At 41.3% G+C, this 27,352-nt stretch overlaps 1 protein-coding gene across 7 annotated transcripts in view; it reads right to left on the minus strand.

Moving 5' to 3' along the window:
- The window catches only part of Cln3 (CLN3 lysosomal/endosomal transmembrane protein, battenin), a 97,542-nt gene that overhangs the window by 19,214 nt on the left and 50,976 nt on the right, over positions 1 to 27,352 (minus strand). For 6 of the 7 annotated variants that reach the window (XM_071690617.1, XM_071690615.1, XM_071690613.1 and 3 more), the window contains 3 exons: positions 26,631 to 26,771; positions 10,844 to 10,990; positions 8,205 to 8,418 (listed from right to left, as the gene is read on the minus strand). In XM_071690617.1, the coding sequence (XP_071546718.1) occupies positions 10,853 to 10,990; positions 26,631 to 26,771 (279 nt within the window). In that variant the 3' untranslated portion in view covers positions 8,205 to 8,418; positions 10,844 to 10,852. Of the gene's footprint in view, positions 1 to 8,204; positions 8,419 to 10,843; positions 10,991 to 26,630; positions 26,772 to 27,352 lie in introns of those variants that run through there. The other variant, XM_071690612.1, reaches the window with a different exon arrangement.

Genomic DNA, 27,352 nt, shown 5'->3' on the forward strand with positions numbered 1-27,352 from the left:
TATATATGATTTTGTGGAGCTGTTTAAAATCTGTGGCTCATAGGTGTACTTTATATAACATATTATCACAACAATATACAACACGATATATTTCCAAAGAAAATGTCTTTAAACAAACTGAAAAATAGTTTTTGTCACAAGTCTTAAAGCCTTAAAGCAAAAACTAGTACAAATCAACAGATAGGACAAGGTTGTATCTCAGAATTGACCAAATACACTTGGAGAATATTGACACTCGATTTTTTAGCACTGCTACCAACAATAATATGCTACAATAACATAGTACATATGTAACAGTTTCTGTAACTGGCAATCATACATAACTAACAAAAATAGTTTATTTACATATAATCTGTTACATTTTTGCAAGAAACAAAACTCAAAGTTCCTGAGTGATAAGTTTCAGTAGCTCCAAACTTGTAAGATTACAATGTATTTTCGTCTTTTAAGTGAATGTGACTTGTATTCTGACCTAATTGCTTTCATATTTTGAAATGGCAATCTTCAGGAATTCAATCATGATTTTTTTCTTTTTGTTAATGCTGTATGTGGTGATGTTAATTTCTTTGACCATGAAAGTTTAAACTAAAAAATTTGAGAAATTAAAGTTTAAAAGAACATGAATCAATATCCGAAGCACTTGCTTAAGGAAAATCTTATTTTTTTGTGATACTGAAACTAAATGTTGGTTTATAGGTGTAGAAATTTTCCATTACATTATGTTGTTGCCGTTGATAGCAGCCCAATAATATTTTTTGTTTCATAATCGGTAAAGGTTTAGCAAAAAACCTTTCATTCCTTCTGTAAATGGATGTTTTGAATTTAGTGTACTCCCTTTTAATGCCCCCAGTGTCAGTGGTAAAAGCATATCATTGTGTGATTTTCTGTAATGCAACCCAAGATTCAGTTATAATCACTGTTTCATATTATTCATGTTTTGAAATAAAGATAACATACAAATTTAAGTCAAAATTGTCTCCACTGTATTTTATAATGTGTCTGTTAATGTCATATTCAAAATAACTAGACTTCATAATTTAGCCACGTGCTCATTACATTGTTAATCCTTATGCACAACTCTTGTACACTAAGTTTTCTTTGCAACTGAGCAAGGATGCTTTGGGGACTGACATAATGATATAATTGTACTGTTGGACCTCCAACCAAACAGATTTCGGATTTTTGATAGGTAGCTTTCAGTTTCTTTAACAGTTGTTTGTTAGCTGTGAAGTGTGTAATGTAATATCTCTCGTTCCAAAGCTCACCACTAGATGGGAACACCACTTCTTCAGACATCTTGATAAAGCTTGCCAGTGATGCTCATAATTTTATATGGTACAGAGATGAGTATAACATTCATTTGTCCCTATTTCTTTCACTTTTTTAATGTATACAATCATCATTTACAGGTTCCTCTCTTGGCTACTCCCATGTATCTACAGATCAGATGCCATTGGACTGTTTCTTCACATCGTTTGTAATTATTTTTATTTTGTTTCTACCATGCCCAGTTGTTAACCTGGCATTTCCAGTTTAAAGGAACTGCTCATGTTTACCTTGTCAAATCTGTTTAGAAACTTGTGCATTTCTATCATGTTTCTCCATTTCTGACTTTCTTTGAACATGGTTGACTTATGATGCTTCTGGTACAGCTTTTGTTGCTTGCCTCTGGGCCACTGGTGCTGCATAATCTAGATTTATTGTCAAGAGAAAGGTGCAAGAGGGTAAAAGAAGGGCAAATGAGAGTTGGGGTGAGAGAGTATCATTAAATTTTAGGGAGAATAAAAAGATGTTTTGGAAAGAGGTAAATAAAGTGCATACGACAAGAGAACAAATGGGAACAGTGAAGGGCTCTAATGGGGAGGTATTTACAAGTAGTTGTGGTGGGAAAAGATGGAGCGAGTATTTTGAAGGTTTATTGAATGTGTTAGATGATAGAGTGGCAGATATAGGGTGTTTTGGTCGATGTGTTGTACAAAGTGCAAATGGGAACATCAGTGAAGGGGGGCTAATGGGGAGGTAATAACAAGTAATGGTGATGGAAGGAGATGGAGTGAGTATTTTGAAGGTTTGTTGAATGTGTTAGATGATAGAGTGGCAGATATAGGGTGTTTTGGTCGAGGTGTTGTGCAAAGTGAGAGGGTCAGGGAGAATGGTTTGGTAAACAAAGAAGAGGTAGTGAAAGCTTTGTGGAAGATGAAAGCTGGCAAGGCAGCGGGTTGGATGGTATTGCAGTAGAATTTATTCAAAAAGGGGGTGACTGTGTTGTTGATTGGTTGGTAAGGATATTAAATGTATGTATGTATGTATGTAGGATTGGCGGAATGCATGCATAGTGCCATTGTACAAAGGCAAAGGGGATAAGGGTGTGTTCAAATTACTGAGGTATAAGTTTGCTGAGTATTCGTGGGAAATTATATGGAAGGGTATTGATTGAGGGTGAAGGCATGTACAGAGCATCAGATTGGGGAAGAGCAGTGTGGTTTCAGAAGTGGTAGAGGATGTGTGGATCAGGTGTTCGCCTTGAAGAATGTATGTGCGAAATACTTAGAAAAACAAATGGATTTGTATGTAGCATTTATGGATCTGGAGAAGGCATATAATAGAGATGCTCTGTGGAAGGTATTGAGTATATGGTGTAGGAGGCAAGTTGCTAGAAGCAGTGAAAAGTTTTTATCGAGGATGTAAGGCATGTGTATGAGTGGGAAAAGAGGAAAGTGACTGGTTCCCAGTGAATGTTGGTTTGCGGCAAGGGTGCGTGATGTCTCCATGGTTGTTTAATTTTTTATGGATGGGGTTGTTAGGGAGGTGAATGCAAGTTTTGGAGAGGGGGGCAAGTATGCAGTCTGTTATGGATGAGAGGGCTTGGGAAGTGAGTCAGTTGTTGTTCGCTGATGATACAGTGCTGGTGGCTGAATCGGGTGAGAAACTGCAGAAGTTGGTGACTGAGTTTGGTAAAGTGTGTGAAAGAAGAAAGCTGAACGCAAATGTGAGTAAGAGCAAGGTTATTAGGTTTAGTAAGGTTGAGGGACAAGTAAATTGGGAGGTAAATTTGAATGGAGAAAAACTGGAGGAAGTGAAGTGTCTTAGATATCTGGGAGTGGATTTGGTAGCGGATGGAACCATGAAAGTGGAAGTGAGTCACAGGGTGGGGAGGGGGCAAAGGATCTGGAAGCATTGAAGAATGTATGGGAGGCGAGAACATTATCTCAGAGAGCAAAAATGGGTATGTTTGAAGGAATAGTGGTTCCAACAATGTTATATGGTTACAAGGCATGGGCTATAGATAGGGTTGTGTGGAGGAGGGTGGATGTGTTGGAAATGAGATGTTTGAGGACAATATATGTTGTGTGAGATGGTTTGATCGAGTAAGTAATGAAAGGGTAAGAGAGATGTGTGGTAATAAAAAGAGTGTGGTTGAGAGAGCAGAAGAGGGTGTTTTGAAATGGTTTGGTCACATGGAGAGAATGAGTGAGGAAAGAGTTACCAAGAGGATATATGAGTCAGAGGTGGAGGGAACGAGGGGAAGTGGGAGACCAAATTGGAGGTGGAAAGATGGAATGAAAAAGATTTTGAGTGATTGGGGCCTGAACATGCAGGAGGGTGAAAGGCGTGCAAGGAATAGAGTGAAATGGAATGATGTGGTATACCAGGGTCGATGTGCTGTCAGTGGATTGAACCAATGCATGTGAAGCGTTTCGGGTAAACCATGGAAAGTTCTGTGGGGCCTGGATGTGGAAAGGGAGCTGTGGTTTCAGTGCATTATCCATGACAGCTAGAGACTGAGTGTGAACGAATGTGGCCTTTGTTGTCTTTTCCTAGCCCTACCTCGCGCACATGCGGGGGGAGGGGGTTGTTATTTCATGTGTGGCGGGGTGGTGACAGGAATGAATAAGGGCAGCCAGTATGATTTATGTACATATGTATATGTCTGTGTGTGTATATATATGTATACGTCGAGATGTATAGGTATGTATATGTCTGTGTGTATATATATGTATATGTTGAGATGATACAGCGCTGGTGGCTGATTCATGTGAGAAACTGCAGAAGCTGGTGACTGAGTTTGGTAAAGTGTGTGAAAGAAGAAAGTTAAGAGTAAATGTGAATAAGAGCAAGGTTATTAGGTGCAGTAGGGTTGAAGGTCAAGTCAATTGGGAGGTGAGTTTGAATGGAGAAAAACTGGAGGAAGTGAAGTGTTTTAGATATCTGGGAGTGGATCTGGCAGTGGATGGAACCATGGAAGCGGAAGTGGATCATAGGGTGGGGGAGGGGGCGAAAATTCTGGGAGCCTTGAAGGATGTGTGGAAGTCGAGAACATTATCTTGGAAAGCAAAAATGGGTATGTTTGAAGGAATAGTGGTTCCAACAATGTTGTATGGTTGCGAGGCGTGGGCTATGGATAGAGTTGTGCGCAGGAGGATGGATGTGCTGGAAATGAGATGTTTGAGGACAATGTGTGGTGTGAGGTTGTTTGATCGAGTAAGTAACGTAAGGGTAAGAGAGATGTGTGGAAATAAAAAGAGCGTGGTTGAGAGAGCAGAAGAGGGTGTTTTGAAATGGTTCGGGCACATGGAGAGAATGAGTGAGGAAAGATTGACCAAGAGAATATATGTGTCGGAGGTGGAGGGAACGAGGAGAAGAGGGAGACCAAATTGGAGGTGGAAAGATGGAGTGAAAAAGATTTTGTGTGATCGGGGCCTGAACATGCAGGAGGGTGAAAGGAGGGCAAGGAATAGAGTGAATTGGAGCGATGTGGTATACCGGGGTTGACGGGCTGTCAGTGGATTGAATCAAGGCATGTGAAGCGTCTGGGGTAAACCATGGAAAGCTGTGTAGGTATGTATATTTGCGTGTGTGGACGTATGTATATACATGTGTATGGGGGTGGGTTGGGCCATTTCTTTCGTCTGTTTCCTTGCGCTACCTCGCAAACGCGGGAGACAGCGACAAAGCAAAAAAAAAAAAAAAATGTTGAGATGTATAGGTATGTATATGTGCATGTGTGGACGTGTATGTACATACATGTGTGTGGGTGAGTTGGGCCATTCTTTCGTCTGTTTCCTTGCACTACCTCGCTAACGTGGGAGACAGCGACAAAGTATAAAAAACCAAAAATGTATATGTTGAAATGTATTGGTATGTACATGTGCATGTGTGGGCATTTATGTATATACATGTGTATGTGGGTGGGTTGGGCCATTCTTTCATCTGTTTCCTTGCGCTACCTTGCTAACGCGGGAGACAGTGACGAAGTATGATATATAAATAAATAAATATACTTATTAATTTCATTATGCATAATCGCTATTTCCCTCATCAGCTAGGTAGCACCAGGAAACAGACAAAGAAATGGCCCATCCACTCAAATACACATATAAATACATAAAAGCGCACATATTCATATCAACATATACATACACATATGCAGACATTACATACAAACACATGTACATATTCATACTTGCTTGCCTTCATCCATTCCTATTGCTACCTTGCCCCACAGGAAAACAGCATAGCTATCCCGTGCTTCAGCAAGGTAGCACCAGGAATAGACAAAAAGGCCACATTCATCCACACTCATTCTCTAGCTTTCATGTATAATGCACCAAAACCACAGCTCCCTATCCACATCCTGGCCTCACAGACCTTTCCATGGTTTACCCCAGACACTTCACATGCCCTGGTTCAGTCCACTGACAGCATGTCGACCCTGGTATACCACATCATTCCAATTCACTCTATTCCTTGCATGCTTTCACCTTCCTGTATGTTCACGCCCTAATCGCTCAAAATCTTTTTCATTCCATCCCTCCACCTCCAATTTGGTCTCCTGCTTCTCCTTGTTCCCTCTACCTCTGACACATATATTCTCTTTGTCAGTCTTTCCTCACTCATTCCCTCCATATGTCCAAATCATTTCAACACACCCTCTTCTGCTCTCTTAACCACACTTTTTATTTCCACATATCTCTCTTACCCTCTCATTACTTAATCGATCAAACCACCTCACACCACATACTGTCCTCAAATATTTTATTTCCAACACATCCAACCTCCTCCAAACAACCCTATCTATAGCCCATGCCTTGCAACCATATGACGTTGTTGGAACTGCTATTCCTTCAAGCAAGCCCATTTTTGCTCCGAAATAACGTTCTTTCATTCCACACATTTTTCATTGTTCCCAAAACCTTCGTCCCCTCCCCCAAACCTGTGACTCACTTTCACTTTCATGGTTCCATACCCTGCTAAGTCCACTCCCAGATATCTAAAACACTTCACTTCCTTCTAATTTTTCTCCATTCAGACTTGCATCCCAATTAACTTGTCCCTCAACCCTACTGAACCTAATAACCTTGCTCTTATTCACATTTACTCTCAACTTTCTCCTTTCACATACTTTTCCAAACTCAGTCACCAACCTCTGCAGTTTCTCACACGAATCAGCCACCAGAGCAGTATCATCGGCGAACAACAACTGACTCACTTCCCATGCCCTCTAATCCACAACAGACTGGACACATGCCCCTCTCTCCAAAATTCTTGCTTTACCTCCGTAACCACCCCATCCATAAACACATTATAGAACCATGGGGGACATCACACACCCCTGCCGCAGACCAACATTGACTGGGAACCAGTCACTCTCCTCTCTTCCTACTTATACACATGCCTTACATCCTTGGTAAAAACTTTTCACTGCTTCTAGCAACTTGCCTCCCACACCATTTACTCTCGAAACCTTCCACAAAGTGACTCTGTCAACCCTATCATATGCCTTTTTCTGATCCATAAATGCTACACAGAAATCAATTTGTTTTTCTAATTATTTCTCACATACATTCTTCAAAGCAAACACCTGATCCACACATCCCCTACCAGTTTGGAAACCACACTGCTTCTCCCCAATCTGATGCTCTATACAGGCCTTCACCCTCTCAATCAATACACCTCCCATACAACTTTCCAGGTGTACTCAACAAGCTTATACCTCTGGAGTTTGAAAACTTACCTTTATCTCCCCTGCCTTTGTACAATGACACTATGCATGCATTCCGCCAATCCTCGGGCACCTCACCATGGTCCATACATACAGCGAATATCCTTACCAACCAATCAACAACACAGTCACCCCCTTTTTGATAAATTCTACTGCAATACCATCCAAACCTTGCCAGATTTCATCTTCTGCAAAGCTTTCACTACCTCTTCTTCCTTCACCAAATCATTCTCCCTGACCCTCTCACTTCTTAGACCACCCCAACCAAAACTCTCTACATCTGCCATTCCATTATCAAACACATTCAACAAACCTTCAAAATGCTTACTCAGTCACTTCCTGTTATCACTTCTCCACTTGCTCCCTGCACTGATGTTCCCATTTGTTCTCTTACACATATTATTTACCTCCTTCCAAAACATCTTTTTATTCTCTCTAAAATTTAATGATGCTCTCACCCCAACTCTCATTTGCCATCTTTTTCAAGTCTTGCATCTTTCTCTTGACCTCTTGCCACTTTCTTTTATACATCTCCCAGTCATTTACACTACTTCCCTGCAAGTATCATCCAAATGCCTCGTTTCTTTCACTAACAATCTTGCTTCTTCATCTCACCACTAACTACTCTCTGTAATCTGCCCCACCTCCAACCTTTCTAATACCACATGCATGTTTTGCATAAGCCATCACTGCTTACCTAAATACATCCCTTTTCTCACCCACTTCCCTCACATCATTTGCCCTCACCTTTTGCCATTCTAAACTCTATCTCCCCTGATACTTCCTCACACAAGTCTCCTTTCCAAGCTCACTTACTCTCACCACTCTCTTCTCCCCAACATTCTCTCTTTTCTGAAAGCCTCTACATATCTTCACTTTCACCTCCACAAGATAGTGATCAGACATCCCTCCAGCTGCTCCTCTTAGCACTTTTAAGATACAAAAATCTCTCTTTTACACACCTATCAATTAACATGTTATCCAGTAATGCCCTTTGACCATCTCTCCTACTCGCATGTATACAACTACAGTGGGTAAAAGAGGACTCTGGAATACAAAAAGAGTAAAAGTAACTCATTCTGATGTATCAGTATTTTCCAAAAGATGCATGAATTATGCTTAATTCAAAGTGTAATGCATAATATCCTTCATTAAAGAAAAATACATTCTTATAGGAAAGCCTCACTAATATTTTTACGTCATAAGTGCATCTTTTTATTTGTATATTAACACAATATATGACAGCATATTAGAATATCAAGAACAGTAAAAAAATAAATATATTTGTCCCTAATATTTGAAAAATTAAAGTTGCATGTCAGATATACAACACTGAGATTACTCCTCCCCTATCCTACCAAGGGGTTATTTAGCCATGTGAACAGTTCTACCATCTAGGTTGGAGAGCACTGATACTGAAATGAAGAGAAAGACAAATCCAGAAAATATGATATCCACTCTTAGCTGTGTACACATGAAATAGTCATTCCATTTTTAATTCTATGAACTGTAAACTACAACTACTTGATACTTTGCAATATTAATAAATCTACAGTGAAGCAAGCTGCATTCAACCTCACACAAAGGCAATTTGTTATGATGATAATACCACAGAATGACCTATTATAGAATCTTCTAAAATGTGATCTTAAGCACCTTGCCTTTCTTCCACCTATGCAACACACACACACATGTACTCCTTACACCCTTCTAAACTCTAGCCTCTTTCTGTATCCTTAACCTAGATTCAGGCTGTGTCCTTCCCTTCACCTATGTATATCGCTGAAGTGCTCTATTTTGTTCCTTTACTAATCTTTTCCCATCACAGTATTTTATATACTCTATCTTCTAACTCCAGTCTCCAAAATTCACATATATTTACTTGATAGGCTGTCCCAACTGCTTGCTTGCATTTTACTGTCTATCTATATCTTCTGATACCCATTCCCTATGGGAACTCCCTTAAGTGGGTGGCCGGGGCAAAAGTCTCCATAACTAATGAACCTCTGAGCCTAGAATGCCCCACCTTTAACAAGCCACTGGTCGAGGGCAACTCTAGCATGGTATAGTTTTGCTATTATCACATACTTATGCAATCATACACTTACACTTGCCCTTTTAACAAACTTTGCCATACTTGATGTAAAACAGTACTTTCTCTAATATATCTTTCGAAATTCTGATAATTTCCAATCAACTGTCTATACCAAATATACTACATATATATCTTAAGTCTAGTGCTGTAATCTCCACTGATCTTATACTTTTTCGCTAGTCACTTTCTTTTCTCATGTTCTCATTCATGTCCTGTTTTTTTTGCATCGTAATGCCATCAACAATGTTTATAACGCTGATTCCACTTAACAGAGTTATGAAGAATACGTTGCGTGAGTTGTGTTGTCAAGTGTGAGAGGCAGTATGTTTGTGAACAAAATGCCAGTAGTCCATATGTGGGCCAGATAGAAAGAGAAGACAGCTACTTGGCTTACTATGCAGCCTTCACTAACCCTCACAATGCCCAGGCAGGTGGTTCTGGCACTGTACCTCCCTGGTCGTTAGATGCCTTCCAACTACTACCTACCAGGTGGTTTTCCTCTCACACTAACCCTTTTAATCATAATATATACACTCCTTGTAAACTCCCCATCTTGTGTTTTTACACTCCTTGTAAACTCCCCATCTTGTGTTTTTTTTCCACATGCCTAAACTACCTACTTAAGTATAACTCTACTACTCCATAATTCATTCCCTTTGTATTCCCTGCCATATCAGATCTCTCATACACTCCCCCATTACTTTATTACATCTAACCATACCACATGCTCCTCTCAAATAACTCTTCCACAATCTGGATTCTGGACTATTGTGACTTATCCATGTTTTGGCTGCATAGGTCAGGAGGACTATGCTGTCCCTTAATCCCTTCTTCATTTCCACACTTAACCTGTACCCTTTGTTATTCTATTAAGGGACCATACGACTCCTCTTCCCTGTACTGCTCTCTCTTCCTTATTTCCTTCCAAATCACCAAACTTAACCAAGATGGCTCCCAAATGCTTCATTCTGTCACCTCTTCCAGTCTGTCTTCTCTTATTTTTATAACACAGTGTAGTACACTTCTCTCTCTATAGGACTTTGCAAAATCAATACTTTCTTTCTCTTTCCTTTCGAACACCATTAATTTACATTTACTCACTTTTACCCTCAGTTGCCTATGCTTACAAACATAATAAAACACAACCTTCTGAAACTCCTTTCCACTCTCGGCAAGCATCATGAGATCATCCGCACTCTATCTCAACACCCGTTTTCTCTAGTTTTGCCTTCATCTCTCTTATCACTCCATCCATTTTATGTTAAAAAGCCATGAAAGATGAATGATTAAAGTAAATTCTTTAGTCTAATTAATTAATGCCGACAGTTACTGTGACCATACTCAATCATCAGCGCATATGTAATCTATGCATTATTGGAGAAAGTACTATAACACTTGATGCATGATCTTAATGCTCATTTACTGTGGTGGGATAAAACTTACCATAATAGATAATAAGTGAAAATATACTGCTGGGTATGTAATCTTCATAAATAAAGAAGAAATTAAGTGATTCAGGGATATGACAGGATTTTGGTCACCTTATTGACTATAATGAAAATACAGAATGTCATACATATTTAGCTAGCATGATATATGTATTACATACTAGATGTCATCACCATGGTTTAGGATCAGCTACATAACTAAAAAGTAAACAAATACTTGCTAGCAATTTCTCTAATCAAAAATGGCATATTAAATATTGACCATCATAAAACTTTATTCACAAGTCTGACACTTACCTTGGAAGATCAAGTTCCAGAACTTGACAATGGTAGATTACATATGACATTGTGAAGTGGAATGGCAATGATCCCAGCCATGGCTACGCCTAAAGAGTCTGATACAGTTGTTATCCCCATGGCAAACTCTTTGTAATAACTGTCAACCTGTAGTAAAGCACAACCACAAGTAAAACATTTTCTCTTACATGAAAATTAATATGGCAGAATGGCTAGAAGATGGAGGAACAAAATGGGGTTTATGTATAATAAGTGCTCCTATACAGAAATGTGTTGCAAAACATGATAACACAGAGGAAAAATACTACGTGGGCTTATATGAACATGCAAAGATGAGAAACGTATGGGGTAAACCATGGAAAGAACTGTGGGACCTGGATGTGCATAGGGAGCTGTGATAGAGATAGAGACAGTGTGAATGAATGTGGCCTTTTTTGTGTATTTTCCTAGCACTACCTTGCTGAAGCAGAGGGTAGCAATGCTGTTTCATGTGGGGTTGGTTAGCCACAGGAATAGATGAAGGCAAGCAAGTATGAATATGTACATGTGTATATTTGCGCTACCTCGCAAACGCGGGAGACAGCGACAAAGCAAAATAAAAAAAAAAATAAATACACATATATACATATATAGTGGTGATGTAAGAAGGAGATGGAGTGAGTATTTTGAAGGTTTGTTGAATGTGTTTGATGATAGAGTGGCAGATATAGGGTGTTTTGGTCAAGGTGGTGTGCAAAGTGAGAGGGTTAGGGAAAATGATTTGGTAAACAGAGAAGAGGTAGTAAAAGCTTTGCGGAAGATGAAAGCCGGCAAGGCAGCAGGTTTGGATGGTATTGCAGTGGAATTTATTAAAAAAGGGGGTGACTGTATTGTTGACTGGTTGGTAAAGTTACTTAATGTATGTATGATTCATGGTGAGGTGCCTGAGGATTGGCGGAATGCGTGCATAGTGCCATTGTATAAAGGCAAAGGGGATAAGAGTGAGTGCTCAAATTACAGAGGTATAAGTTTGTTGAGTATTCCTGGTAAATCATATGGGAGGGTATTGATTGAGAGGGTGAAGGCATGTACAGAGCATCAGACTGGGGAAGAGCAGTGTGGTTTCAGAAGTGGTAGAGGATGTGTGGATCAGGTGTTTGCTTTGAAGAATGTATGTGAGAAATACTTAGAAAAGCAAATGGATTTGTATGTAGCATTTATGGATCTGGAGAAGGCATATGATAGAGTTGATACAGATGCTCTGTGGATGGTACTAAGAATATATGGTGTAGGAGGCAAGTTGTTAGAAGCAGTGAAAAGTTTTTATCGAGGATGTAAGGCATGTGTACGTGTAGGAAGAGAGGAAAGTGATTGGTTCTCAGTGAATGTAGGTTTGCGGCAGGGGTGTGTGATGTCTCCATGGTTGTTTAATTTGTTTATGGATGGGGTTGTTAGGGAGGTGAATGCAAGAGTTTTGGAAAGAGAGGCAAGTATGCAGTGTATTGTGGATGAGAGAGCTTGGGAAGTGAGTCAGTTGTTGTTCGCTGATGATACAGCACTGGTGGCTGAGTCATGTGAGAAACTGCAGAAGCTGGTGACTGGGTTTGGTAAAGTTTGTGAAAGAAGAAAGTTAAGAGTAAATGTGAATAAGAGCAAGGTTATTAGGTACAGTAGGGTTGAGGGTCAAGTCAATTGGGAGGTAAGTCTGAATGGAGAAAAACTGGAGGACGTAGTGTTTTAGATATCTGGGAGTGGATCTGGCAGCGGATGGAACCATGGAAGCGGAAGTGAATCATAGGGTGGGGGAGGGGGCAAAAATCCTGGGAGCCTTGAAGAATGTGTGGAAGTCGAGAATATTATCTCCAAAAGCAAAAATGGGTATGTTTGAAGGAATAGTGGTTCCAACAATGTTGTATGGTTGCAAGGCGTGGGCTATGGATAGAGTAGTGTGCAGGAGGGTGGATGTCCTGGAAATGAGATGTTTGAGGACAATATGTGGTGTGAGGTGGTTTGATCGAGTAAGTAATGTAAGGGTAAGAGATATGTGTGGAAATAAGAAGAGCATGGTTGAGAGAGCAGAAGAGGGTGTTTTGAAATGGTTTGGGCACATGGAGAGAATGAGTGAGGAAAGACCGACCAAGAGGATATATGTGTCGGAGGTGGAGGGAACGAGGAGAAGTGGGAGACCAAATTGGAGGTGGAAAGATGGAGTGAAAAAGATTTTGAGTGATTGGGGCCTGAACATGCAGGAGGGTGAAAGGCGGGCAAGGAATAGAGTGAATTGGATCCATGTGGTATACCGGGGTTGGTGTGCTGTCAATGGATTGAATCAGGGCATGTGAAGCGTCTGGGGTAGACCATGGAAAGTTCTGTGGGGCCTGGATGTGGAAAGGGAGCTGTGGTTTCGGGCATTATTGCATGACAGCTAGAGACAGTGTGAACAAATGGGGCCTTTGTTGTCTTTTCCTAGCGCTACCTCGCACACATGAGGGGGGAGGGGGATGTTATTCCATGTGTGGCGATGGGAATGAATAAAGGCAAAAAGTGTGAATTGTGTGCATGTGTACATATGTATATGTCTGTGTGTGTATATATATGTGTACATTGAGATTTATGGGTATGTATTTGTGTGTGGGGACGTGTATGTATATAAATGTGTATGGGGGTGAGTTGGGCCATTTCTTTCGTCTGTTTCCTTGCGCTACCTCGCCAAACGCGGGAGACAGCAACAAAGCAAAATAATAATAATAATAATAACGTATGTAAGTAGGAGAGATGGCCAGAGAGCGTTACTAGATTACGTGTTAATTGATAGGCGCGCAAAAGAGAGCCTTTTTTTTATGTTAATAGGCTGAGAGGTGCAACTGGAGGGATGTCTGATCATTATCTTGTGGAGGCGAAGGTGAAGATTTGTAGAGGTTTTCAGAAAAGAACAGAGAATGTTGGGGTGAAGAGAGTGGTGAGGGTAAGTGAGCTTGGGAAGGAGACTTGTGTGAAGAAGAACCAGGAGAGACTGAGTAGAGAATGGAAAAAAGTGAGAACAAAGAAAGTAAGGGGAGTGGGGGAGGAATGAGATGCACAATAGATGCTTGTGGCATGAGAAGCATGGGAGGTGGGCAGATTAGAAAGGGTAGTGAGTGGTGGGATGAGGAAGTAAGATTATTAGTGAAGGAGAAGAGAGAGGCATTTGGACGATTTTTGCTGGGAAATAATACAAATGAGTGGGGGAGATGTATAAAAGAAAGAGGCAGGAGGTCAAGAGAAAGGTGCAAGAGGTGAAAAAGAGGGCAAATGAGAGTCGGGGTGAGAGAGTATCATTAAATTTTAGGGAGAATAAAAAGATGTTTTGGAAGGAGGTAAATAAAGTGCGTACGACAAGGAAACAAATGTGAACTTCAGTGAAGGGGGCAAATAGGGAGGTGATAACAAGTAGTGGTGATGTGAGAAGGAGGTGGAGTGAGTATTTTGAAGTTTTGTTGAATGTGTTTGATGATAGAGCGGCAGATATAGGGTGTTTTGGTCGAGGTGGTGTGCAAAGTGAGGGGGTTAGGGAAAATGATGTGGTAAACAGAGAAGAGGTAGTAAAAGCTTTGCGGAAGATGAAAGCTGGCAAGGCAGCGGGTTTGGATGGTATTGCAGTGGAATTTATAAAAAAAGGGGGTGACTGTGTTGTTGACTGGTTGGTAAGGTTATTTAATGTATGTATGATTCATGGTGAGGTGCCTGAGGATTGGCGGAATGCTTGCATAGTGCCATTGTACAAAGGCAAAGGGGACAAAGGTGAGTGCTCAAATTACAGAGGTATAAGTTTGTTGAGTATTCCTGGTAATTTATATGGGAGGGTATTGATTGAGAGGGCGAAGGCATGTATAGAGCATCAGATTGGGGAAGAGCAGTGTGGTTTCAGAAGTGGTAGAGGATGTGTGGATCAGGTGTTTGCTTTGAAGAATGTATGTGAGAAATACCTAGAAAAGCAAATGGATTTGTATGTAGCATTTATGGATCTGGAGAAGGCATATGATAGAGATGCTCTGTGGAAGGTATTAAGAATATATGGTGTGGGAGGCAAGTTGTTAGAAGCAGTGAAAAGTTTTTATCGAGGATGTAAGGCATGTGTACATGTAGGAAGAGAGGAAAGTGATTGATTCTCAGTGAATGTAGGTTTGTGGCAAGGGTGTGTGATGTCTCCATGGTTGTTTAATTTACTTATGGATGGGGTTGTTACGGAGGTGAATGCAAGGGTTTTGAAAAGAGGGGCAAGTATGCAGTCTGTTGTGGATGAGAGAGCTTGGGAAGTGAGTCAGTTGTTGTTCACTGATGATACAGCGCTGGTGGCTGATTCATGTGAGAAACTGCAGAAGCTGGGGACTGAGTTTGGTAAAGTGTGTGAAAGAAGAAAGTTGAGAGTAAATGTGAATAAGAGCAAAGTTATTAGGTACAGTAGTGTTGAGGGTCAAGTCAATTGGGAGGTAAGTTTGAATGGAGAAACACTGGAGGAAGTGAAGTGTTTTAGATATCTGGGAGTGGATTTGGCAGCGGATGGAACCATGGAAGCGGAAGTGAATCATAGGGTGGGGGAGGGGGCAAAAATCCTGGGAGCCTTGAAGAATGTGTGGAAGTCGAGAACATTATCTCGGAAAGCAAAAATGGCTATGTTTGAAGGAATAGTGGTTCCAACAATGTTGTATGGTTGCGAGGCGTGGGCTATGGATAGAATTGTGTGCAAGAGGGTGGATGTGCTGGAAATGAGATGTTTGAGGACAATATGTGGTGTGAGGTGATATGATCGAGTAAGTAATAATAGGGTAAGAGAGATGTGTGGTAATAAAAAGAGTGTGGTTGAGAGAGCAGAAGAGGGTGTTTTGAAATTATTTGGTCACATGGAGAGAATGAGTGAGGAAAGATTGACAAAGAGGATATATGTGTCAGAGGTGGAGGGAACGAGGAGAAGTGGGTGACCAAATTGGAGGTAGAAAGATGGAGTGAAAAAGATTTTGAGTGATCGGGGCCTGAACATGCAGGAGGGTGAAAGGCATGCAAGGAATAGAGTGAATTGGAACGATGTGGTATACCGGAGTCTACGTGCTGTCAATGGATTGAACCAGGGCATGTGAAGCATCTGGGGTAAACCATGGAAAGCTCTGTGGGGCCTGGATGTGGAAAGGGAGCTGTGGTTTCGATGCATCATTACATGACAGCTAGAGACTGAGTGTGAACGAATGGGGCCTTTGTTGTCTTTTCCTAGCTCTACCTCGCACACATGAGGGGGGAGGGTGTTGTTATTCCATGTGTGGCGGGGTGGCGATGGGAATGAATAAAGGCAGTCAGTATGAATTATGTACATGGGTATATATGTATATGTCTGTGTGTATATATATATGTATACATCGAGATGTATAGGTATGTATATGTGCTGTGTGTGGACGTGTATGTATATACATGTGTATGTGGGTGGGTTGGGCCATTCTTTCATCTCTTTCCTTGCGCTACCTTGCTAATGCGGGAGACAGCGACAAAGCAAAATAATAATAATAATAATTATTTTTATTTATTTATTTTGCTTTGTCGCTGTCTCCCGCGTTTGGGAGGTAGTGCAAGGAAACAGACGAAAGAAACGGCACAACCCACCCCCATACAAAATGTACACACACACACGCAAATATACATACCTATACATCTCAATGTACACATATATATACACACACAGACACATACATATATACCCATGCACACAATTCACACTGTCTGCCCCTATTCATTCCCATCGCCACCTCGCCACACATGGAATAACATCCCCCTCCCCCTCATGTGTGCGAGGTAGCACTAGGAAAAGACAACAAAGGCCACATTCGTTCACACTCAGTCTCCAGCTGTCACGCAATAATGCCCGAAACCACAGCTCCCTTTCCACATTCAGGCCCCACGCAACTTTCCATGGTTTACCCCAGACGCTTCACATGCCCTGATTCAATCCACTGACAGCACGTCAACCACGGTATACCACATCGATCCAATTCACTCTATTCCTTGCCCGCTTTTCACCCTCCTGCATGTTCAGGCCCCGATCACTCAAAATCTTTTTCACTCCATCTTTCCACCTCCAATTTGGTCTCCCACTTCTCCTCGTTCCCTCCATCTCCGACACATATATCCTCTTGGTCAATCTTTCCTCACTCATTCTCTCCATGTGCCCAAACCATTTCAAAACACCCTCTTCTGCTCTCTCAACCACGCTCTTTTTATTTCCACACATCTCTCTTACCCTTACATTACTTACTCAATCAAACCACCTCACACCACACATTGTCCTCAAACATCTCATTTCCAGCACATCCACCCTCCTGCGCACTACTCTATCCATAGCCCACGCCTTGCAACCATACAACATTATTGGAACCACTATTCCTTCAAACATACCCATTTTTGCTTTCCGAGATAATGTTCTCGACTTCCACACATTCTTCAAGGCTCCCAGGATTTTCACCCCCTCCCCCACCCTATATGATTCACTTCCGCTTCCATGGTTCCATCCACTGCCAGATCCACTCCCAGATATCTCAAACACTTTACTTCCACCAGTTTTTCTCCATACAAACTTACCTCCCAATTGACTTGACCCTCAACCCTACTGTACCTAATAACCTTTCTCTTATTCACATTTACTCTTAACTTTCTTCTTTCACACACTTTACCAAACTCAGTCACCAGCTTCTGCAGTTTCTCACATGAATCAGTCACCAGCGCTGTATCATCAGCGAACAACAACTGACTCACCTCCCAAGCTCTCTCATCCACAACAGACTTCATGCTTGCCCCTCTTTCCAAAACTCTTGCATTTACCTCCCTAACAACCCCATCTATAAACAAATTAAACAACCATGGAGACATCACACTCCCCTGCCGCAAACCTACATTCACTGAGAACCAATCACTTTCCTCTCTTCCTACACGTACACATGCCTTACATCCTCGATAAAAACTTTTCACTGCTTCTAACAACTTGCCCCCCCACACCATATATTCTTAATACCTTCCACAGAGCATCTCTATCAACTCTATCATATGCCTTCTCCAGATCCATAAATGCTACATACAAATCCATTTGCTTTTCTAAGTATTTCTCACATACATTCTTCAAAGCAAACACCTGATACACACATCCTCTACCACTTCTGAAACCACACTGCTCTTCCCCAATCTGATGCTCTGTACATGCCTTCACCCTCTCAATCAATACCCTCCCATATAATTTACCAGGAATACTCAACAAACTTATACCTCTGTAATTTGAGCACTCACTCTTATCCCCTTTGCCTTTGTACAATGGCACTATGCACGCATTCCGCCAATCCTCAGGCACCTCACCATGAGTCATACATACATTAAATAACCTTACCAACCAGTCAACAATACAGTCACCCCTTTTTTTAATAAATTCCACTGCAATACCATCCAAACCTGCTGCCTTGCTGGCTTTCATCTTCCGCAAAGCTTTTACTACCTCTTCTCTGTTTACCAAATCATTTTCCCTAACCCTCTCACTTTGCACACCACCTCGACCAAAACACCCTATATCTGCCACTCTATCATCAAACACATTCAATATATATATATATATATATATATATTTTTTTTTTTTTTTTTTTATACTTTGTCGCTGTCTCCCACGTTTGCGAGGTAGCGCAAGGAAACAGACGAAAGAAATGGCCCAACCCCCCCCATACACATGTATATACATACATCCACACACGCAAATATACATACCTACACAGCTTTCCATGGTTTACCCCAGACGCTTCACATGCCCTTGATTCAATCCACTGACAGCACGTCAACCCCGGTATACCACATTGCTCCAATTCACTCTATTCCTTGCCCTCCTTTCACCCTCCTGCATGTTCAGGCCCCGATCACACAAAATCTTTTTCACTCCATCTTTCCACCTCCAATTTGGTCTCCCTCTTCTCCTTGCTCCCTCCACCTCCGACACATATATCCTCTTGGTCAATCTTTCCTCACTCATCCTCTCCATGTGCCCAAACCACTTCAAAACACCCTCTTCTGCTCTCTCAACCACACTCTTTTTATTTCCACACATCTCTCTTACCCTTACGTTACTCACTCGATCAAACCACCTCACACCACACATTGTCCTCAAACATCTCATTTCCAGCACATCCATCCTCCTGTGCACAACTCTATCCATAGCCCACGCCTCGCAACCATACAACATTGTTGGAACCACTATTCCTTCAAACATACCCATTTTTGCTTTCCGAGATAATGTTCTCGACTTCCACACATTCTTCAAGGCTCCCAGAATTTTCGCCCCCTCCCCCACCCTATGATCCACTTCCGCTTCCATGGTTCCATCCGCTGCCAGATCCACTCCCAGATATCTAAAACACTTCACTTCCTCCAGTTTTTCTCCATTCAAACTCACCTCCCAATTGACTTGACCCTCAACCCTACTGTACCTAATAACCTTGCTCTTATTCACATTTACTCTTAACTTTCTTCTTCCACACACTTTACCAAACTCCGTCACCAGCTTCTGCAGTTTCTCACATGAATCAGCCACCAGCGCTGTATCATCAGCGAACAACAACTGACTCACTTCCCAAGCTCTCTCATCCCCAACAGACTTCATACTTGCCCCTCTTTCCAAAACTCTTGCATTTACCTCCCTAACAACCCCATCCATAAACAAATTAAACAACCATGGAGACATCACACACCCCTGCCGCAAACCTACATTCACTGAGAACCAATCACTTTCCTCTTTTCCTACACGTACACATGCCTTACATCCTCGATAAAAACTTTTCACTGCTTCTAACAACTTTCCTCCCACACCATATATTCTTAATACCTTCCACAGAGCATCTCTATCAACTCTATCATATGCCTTCTCCAGATCCATAAATGCTACATACAAATCCATTTGCTTTTCTAGGTATTTTTCACATACATTCTTCAAAGCAAACACCTGATCCACACATCCTCTACCACTTCTGAAACCACACTGCTCTTCCCCAATCTGATGCTCTGTACATGCCTTCACCCTCTCAATCAATACCCTCCCATATAATTTACCAGGAATACTCAACAAACTTATACCTCTGTAATTTGAGCATTTACTCTTATCCCCTTTGCCTTTGTACAATGGCACTATGCACGCATTCCGCCAATCCTCAGGCACCTCACCATGAGTCACACATACATTAAATAACCTTACCAACCAGTCAACAATACAGTCACCCCCTTTTTTAATAAATTCCACTGCAATACCATCCAAACCTGCTGCCTTGCCGGCTTTCATCTTCCTTTCATCTTCACTACCTCTTCTCTGTTTACCAAATCATTTTCCCTAACCCTCTCACTTTGCACACCACCTCGACCAAAACACCCTATATCTGCCACTCTATCATCAAACACATTCAACAAACCTTCAAAATACTCACTCCATCTCCTTCTCACATCACCACTACTTGTTATCACCTCCCCATTTGCGCCCTTCACTGAAGTTCCCATTTGCTCCCTTGTCTTACGCACTTTATTTACCTCCTTCCAGAACATCTTTTTATTCTCCCTAAAATTTAATGATACTCTCTCACCCCAACTCTCATTTGCCCTTTTTTTCACCTCTTGCACCTTTCTCTTGACCTCCTGTCTCTTTCTTTTATACATCTCCCACTCAATTGCATTTTTTCCCTGCAAAAATCGTCCAAATGCCTCTCTCTTCTCTTTCACTAATACTCTTACTTCTTCATCCCACCACTCACTACCCTTTCTAATCAACCCACCTCCCACTCTTCTCATGCCACAAGCATCTTTTGCGCAATCCATCACTGATTCCCTAAATACATCCCATTCCTCCCCCACTCCCCTTGCTTCCATATATATATATATATATATATATATATATATATATTTTTTTTTTTTTTTTTTTTTTTTTTTTTATACTTTGTCGCTGTCTCCCGCGTTTGCGAGGTAGCGCAAGGAAACAGACGAAAGAAATGGCCCAACCCCCCCCCCATACACATGTACATACACACGTCCACACACGCAAATATACATACCTACACAGCTTTCCATGGTTTACCCCGGACGCTTCACATGCCCTGATTCAATCCACTGACAGCACGTCAACCCCTGTATATCACATCGCTCCAATTCACTCTATTCCTTGCCCTCCTTTCACCCTCCTGCATGTTCAGGCCCCGATCACACAAAATCCTTTTCACTCCATCTTTCCACCTCCAATTTGGTCTCCCTCTTCTCCTCGTTCCCTCCACCTCCGACACATATATCCTCTTGGTCAATCTTTCCTCACTCATTCTCTCCATGTGCCCAAACCATTTCAAAACACCCTCTTCTGCTCTCTCAACCACGCTCTTTTTATTTCCACACATCTCTCTTACCCTTACGTTACTTACTCGATCAAACCACCTCACACCACACATTGTCCTCAAACATCTCATTTCCAGCACATCCATCCTCCTGCGAACAACTCTATCCATAGCCCACGCCTCGCAACCATACAACATTGTTGGAACCACTATTCCTTCAAACATACCCATTTTTGCTTTCCGGGATAATGTTCTCGACTTCCACACATTTTTCAAGGCTCCCAAAATTTTCGCCCCCTCCCCCACCCTATGATCCACTTCCGCTTCCATGGTTCCATCCGCTGCCAGATCCACTCCCAGATATCTAAAACACTTCACTTCCTCCAGTTTTTCTCCATTCAAACTCACCTCCCAATTGACTTGACCCTCAACCCTACTGTACCTAATAACCTTGCTCTTATTCACATTTACTCTTAACTTTCTTCTTCCACACACTTTACCAAACTCCGTCACCAGCTTCTGCAGTTTCTCACATGAATCCGCCACCAGCGCTGTATCATCAGCGAACAACAACTGACTCACTTCCCAAGCTCTCTCATCCCCAACAGACTTCATACTTGCCCCTCTTTCCAAGACTCTTGCATGAGGGATGTCTGATCATTATCTTGTGGAGGCTAAGGTGAAGATTAGTATGGGTTTTCAGAAAAGAAGAGTGAATGTTGGGGTGAAGAAGGTGGTGAGAGTAAGTGAGCTTGGGAAGGAGACCTGTGTGAGGAAGTATCAGGAGAGACTGTGTACAGAATGGAAAAAGGTGAGAACAATGGAAGTAAGGGGAGTGGGGGAGGAATGGGATGTATTTAGGGAATCAGTGATGGATTGCGCAAAAGATGCTTGTGGCATGAGAAGAGTGGGAGGTGGGCTGCTTAGAAAGGGTAGTGAGTGATGGGATGAAGAAGTAAGAGTATTAGTGAAAGAGAAGAGAGAGGCATTTGGACGATTTTTGCAGGGAAAAAATGCAATTGAGTGGGAGAAGTATAAAAGAAAGAGACAGGAGGTCAAGAGAAAGGTGCGAGAGGTGAAAAAAAGGGCAAATGAGAGTTGGGGTGAGAGACTATCAGTAAATTTTAGGGAGAATAAAAAGATGTTCTGGAGGGAGGTAAATAGGGTGCGTAAGGCAAGGGAGCAAATGGGAACTTCAATGAAGGGCGTAAATGGGGAGGTGATAACAAGTAGTGGTGATGTGAGAAGGAGATGGAATGAGTATTTTGAAGGTTTGTTGAATGTGTCTGATGACAGAGTGGCAGATATAGGGTGTTTGGGTCGAGGTGGTGTGCAAAGTGAGAGGGTTAGGGAAAATGATTTGGTAAACAGAGAAGAGGTAGTAAAAGCTTTGCGGAAGATGAAAGCCGGCAAGGCAGCAGGTTTGGATGGTATTGCAGTGGAATTTATTAAAAAAAGGGGGTGACTGTGTTGTTGACTGGTTGGTAAGGTTATTTAATGTGTGTATGACTCATGGTGAGGTGCCTGAGGATTGGCGGAATGCGTGCATAGTGCCATTGTACAAAGGCAAAGGGGATAAGAGTGAGTGCTCAAATTACAGAGGTATAAGTTTGTTGAGTATTCCTGGTAAATTATATGGGAGGGTATTGATTGAGAGGGTGAAGGCATGTACAGAGCATCAGATTGGGGAAGAGCAGTGTGGTTTCAGAAGTGGTAGAGGATGTGTGGATCAGGTGTTTGCTTTGAAGAATGTATGTGAGAAATACTTAGAAAAGCAAATGGATTTGTATGTAGCATTTATGGATCTGGAGAAGGCATATGATAGAGTTGATAGAGATGCTCTGTGGAAGGTATTAAGAATATATGGTGTGGGAGGCAAGTTGTTAGAAGCAGTGAAAAGGTTTTTATCGAGGATGTAAGGCATGTGTACGTGTAGGAAGAGAGGAAAGTGATTGGTTCTCAGTGAATGTAGGTTTGCGGCAGGGGTGTGTGATGTCTCGATGGTTGTTTAATTTGTTTATGGATGGGGTTGTTAGGGAGGTAAATATATATATATATATATATATATATATATATATATATATATATATATATATATATATATATATATATATATATATATATTTTCTTCTTTCAAACTATTCGCCATTTCCCGCATTAGCGAGGTAGCGTTAAGAACAGAGGACTGGGCCTTTGAGGGAATACCCTCACCTGGCCCAATTCTCTGTTCCTTCTTTTGGAAAAAAAAAAAAAAAAAACGAGAGGGGAGGATTTCCAGCCCCCCAATCCCTCCCCTTTTAGTCGCCTTCTACAACACGCAGGGAATACGTGGGAAGTATTCTTAATCCCCTATCCCCAGGGATAATATATATATATATATATATATATATATATATATATATATATATATATATATATATATATATATATATATATTCCCTGGGATAGGGGAGAAAGAATACTTCCCACGTATTCCCTGCGTGTCGTAGAAGGCGACTAAAAGGGAAGGGAGCGGGGGGGCTGGAAATCCTCCCCTCTTGTTTTTTTTTTTTTTTTTTTTTTAATTTTCCAAAAGAAGGAACAGAGAAGAGGGCCAGGTGAGGATATTCCCTCCAAGGCCCAGTCCTCTGTTCTTAACGCTACCTCACTATTGCGGGAAATAGCGAATAGTATGAACAAAATATATATATATATATATATATATATATATATATATATATATATATATATATATAAGTTAAGAGTAAATGTGAATAAGAGCAAGGTTATTAGGTACAGTAGGGTTGAGGGTCAAGTCAATTGGGAGGTGAGTTTGAATGGAGAAAAACTGGAGGAAGTGAAGTGTTTTAGATATCTGGGAGTGGATCTGGCAGCGGATGGAACCATGGAAGCGGAAGTGGATCATAGGGTGGGGGAGGGGGCGAAAATTCTGGGAGCCTTGAAGAATGTGTGGAAGTCGAGAACATTATCTCGGAAAGCAAAAATGGGTATGTTTGAAGGAATAGTGGTTCCAACAATGTTGTATGGTTGCGAGGCGTGGACTATGGATAGAGTTGTGCGCAGGAGGATGGATGTGCTGGAAATGAGATGTTTGAGGACAATGTGTGGTGTGAGGTGGTTTGATCGAGTAAGTAACGTAAGGGTAAGAGAGATGTGTGGAAATAGAAAGAGCGTGGTTGAGAGAGCAGAAGAGGGTGTTTTGAAATGGTTTGGGCACATTGAGAGAATGAGTAAGGAAAGATTGACCAAGAGGATATATGTGTCGGAGGTGGAGGGAACAAGGAGAAGTGGGAGACCAAATTGGAGGTGGAAAGATGGAGTGAAAAAGATTTTGTGTGATCGGGGCCTGAACATGCAGGAGGGTGAAAGGAGGGCAAGGAATAGAGTGAATTGGATCGATGTGGTATACCGGGGTTGACGTGCTGTCAGTGGATTGAATCAGGGCATGTGAAGCGTCTGGGGTGAACCATGGAAAGTTGTGTAGGTATGTATATTTGTGTCTGTGGGTGGGTTGGGCCATTTCTTTCGTCTGTTTCCTTGCGCTACCTCGCAAACGCGGGAGACAGCGACAAAAAAAAAATATATATATATATATACATTGGTTCTCAGTGAATGTAGGTTTGCGGCAGGGGTGTGTGATGTCTGCATGGTTGTTTAATTTGTTTATGGATGGGGTTGTTAGGGAGGTGAATGCAAGAGTTTTGGAAAGAGGGGCAAGTATGCAGTCTGCTGGGGATGAGAGAGCTTGGGAAGTGAGTCAGTTATTGTTCGCTGATGATACAGCACTGGTGGCTGATTCATGTGAGAAACTGCAGAAGCTGGTGACTGAGTTTGGTAAAGTGTGTGAAAGAAGAAAGTTAAGAGTAAATGTGAAGAAGAGCAAGGTTATTAGGTACAGTAGGGTTGAGGGTCGTCAATTGGGAGGTAAGTTTGAATGGAGAAAAACTGGAGGAAGTAAAGTGTTTTAGATATCTGGCAGCGGATGGAACCATGAAACCGGAAGTGAATCATAGGGTGGGGGAGGGGGCGAAAATTCTGGGAGCCTTGAAGAATGTTTGGAAGTCGAGAATATTATCTCAGAAAGCAAAAATGGGTATGTTTGAAGGAATAGTGGTTCCAACAACGTTGTATGGCTGCGAGGCGTGGGCTATGGATAGAGTTGTGCGGAGGAGGGTGGATGTGCTGGAAATGAGATGTTTGAGGACAGTATGTGGTGTGAGGTGGTTTGATCGAGTAAGTAATAATAGGGTAAGAGAGATGTGTGGAAATAAAAAGAGTGTGGTTGAGAGAGCAGAAGAGGGTGTTTTGAAATGGTTTGGTCACATGGAGAGAATGAGAGAGGAAAGATTGACCAAGAGGATATATGTGTCAGAGGTGGAGGGAACGAGGAGAAGTGGGAGACCAAATTGGAGGTGGAAAGATGGAGTGAAAAAGATTTTGAGTGATCGGGGCCTGAACATGCATGAGGGTGAAAGGCGGGCAAGGAATAGAGTGAATTGGAACGGTGTGGTATACTGGGGTCGACGTGCTGTCAATGGATTGAACCAGGGCTTGTGAAGCGTCTGGGGTAAACCATGGAAAGTTCTGTGGGGCCTGGATGTGGAAAGGGAGCTGTGGTTTCGGTGCATTATTACACGACAGCTAGAGACTGAGTGTGAACGAATGTGGCCTTTGTTGTCTTTTCCTAGCGCTACCTCGCACACATGAGGGGGGAGGCGGTTGTTATTCCATGTGTAGCGAGGTGGCGACGGGAATGAATAAGGGCAGACAGTATGAATTATGTCTGTGTGTATATATGTATATGTCTGTGTGTGTATATGTATGTGTACATTGAGATGTATAGGTATGTATATTTGCGTGTGTGGACGTGTATGTATATACATGTGTATGTGGGTGGGTTGGGCCATTCTTTTGTCTGTTTCCTTGCGCTACCTCGCTAACGCGGGACACAGCGACAACGCAAAATAAATAAATAAATAAATAAATATATATATAGTAGATATTAATATCAAAACTTGTGATATGATTTAAAATTAAAACTGACAGCATTATAGCAATCAATAGAAAGCAGAAATACTTTGATATTCATGACAACACTAATTCATCAAATAGATATTAACAGCAGTCTTGTACATCTGAATACTGCCACTTGCTTTAATGTCATTTAGTGAGATGTTATAATCTTAACATAAGCCTTTTAATACATAGCTATACTTTCAACACTGACAGTGAGGTACAATGAAGTTAAACCAATTCCTCTGACTGGTATTTAGTTTTCCCATAAAAAAGCTGGCAAGAAAGACAAAAGAAGAAAATTTTTTTCTTTCTGTTAGGTGACAACACTTAAGTACTAAGTCAGCTTTCCATTTCAAGAAAGTTTTCATGAAGTAAATTTGTATTATTTTTATAATTTTAGATAACAAATCCCTCTACATAAAATCCATTAATTAACATACCTCTTGTGATATTCTGTAGAAAGTGTTAACATATGCTGCTCCACCTAGTAGCCCTTCCCAGAAGATCAGTAATAGCACCATCCATATACTCCCAATCCACCAGAAGATTGCACAAGTTAGGAAGATTACTAAGTTGATCCACTGAAATTGAATATGACATTATAATTCCATCAGTTTCTCCTTATTATGGATCATGTTCATCAAAGTGAGAGCTATTCTCATGTATCCTCAGCTTATGAACAAGCTTTTACATTCTTAACAAAATTCTTCATATCTCTTCACTTTACATATAAAGTTCTGCATAGTGTGTAACATGTCTCCAATAACCACTACATCTTCATAAAACACTACCACTTTTCAATTTATAAAATTCCCTTGGTACCCTTGCATGAAATACCTGCCCTTACAAGTATATTCATCAGGCTCACTCATATTTTCCATTGACAATCTCTCATTTTCAACAGAATTATCATAAAATGTTTTAGACTTTATGGCACATGAGCTAGATGGTTATACCATTTTTACATGGTCTCATACATGCAACTTTCTCATAAACTCTAAATGATCCAAATAATTTTAATTACTTTCTTCCAATTATACTACAAAGAACCCTGTATGATTAGTTTAATTAACACATGCAAAAGGGTAGGTATTAGTATTTTTAAATGCTGAAGAGAAACCACAGAAAAAATATACCTAAATTGAAAAGGCACAAAAGTCTT

This window comes from Panulirus ornatus, chromosome 48 (genome assembly GCF_036320965.1).
Source record: "Panulirus ornatus isolate Po-2019 chromosome 48, ASM3632096v1, whole genome shotgun sequence".
Lineage (NCBI taxonomy): Eukaryota > Metazoa > Arthropoda > Malacostraca > Decapoda > Palinuridae > Panulirus > Panulirus ornatus.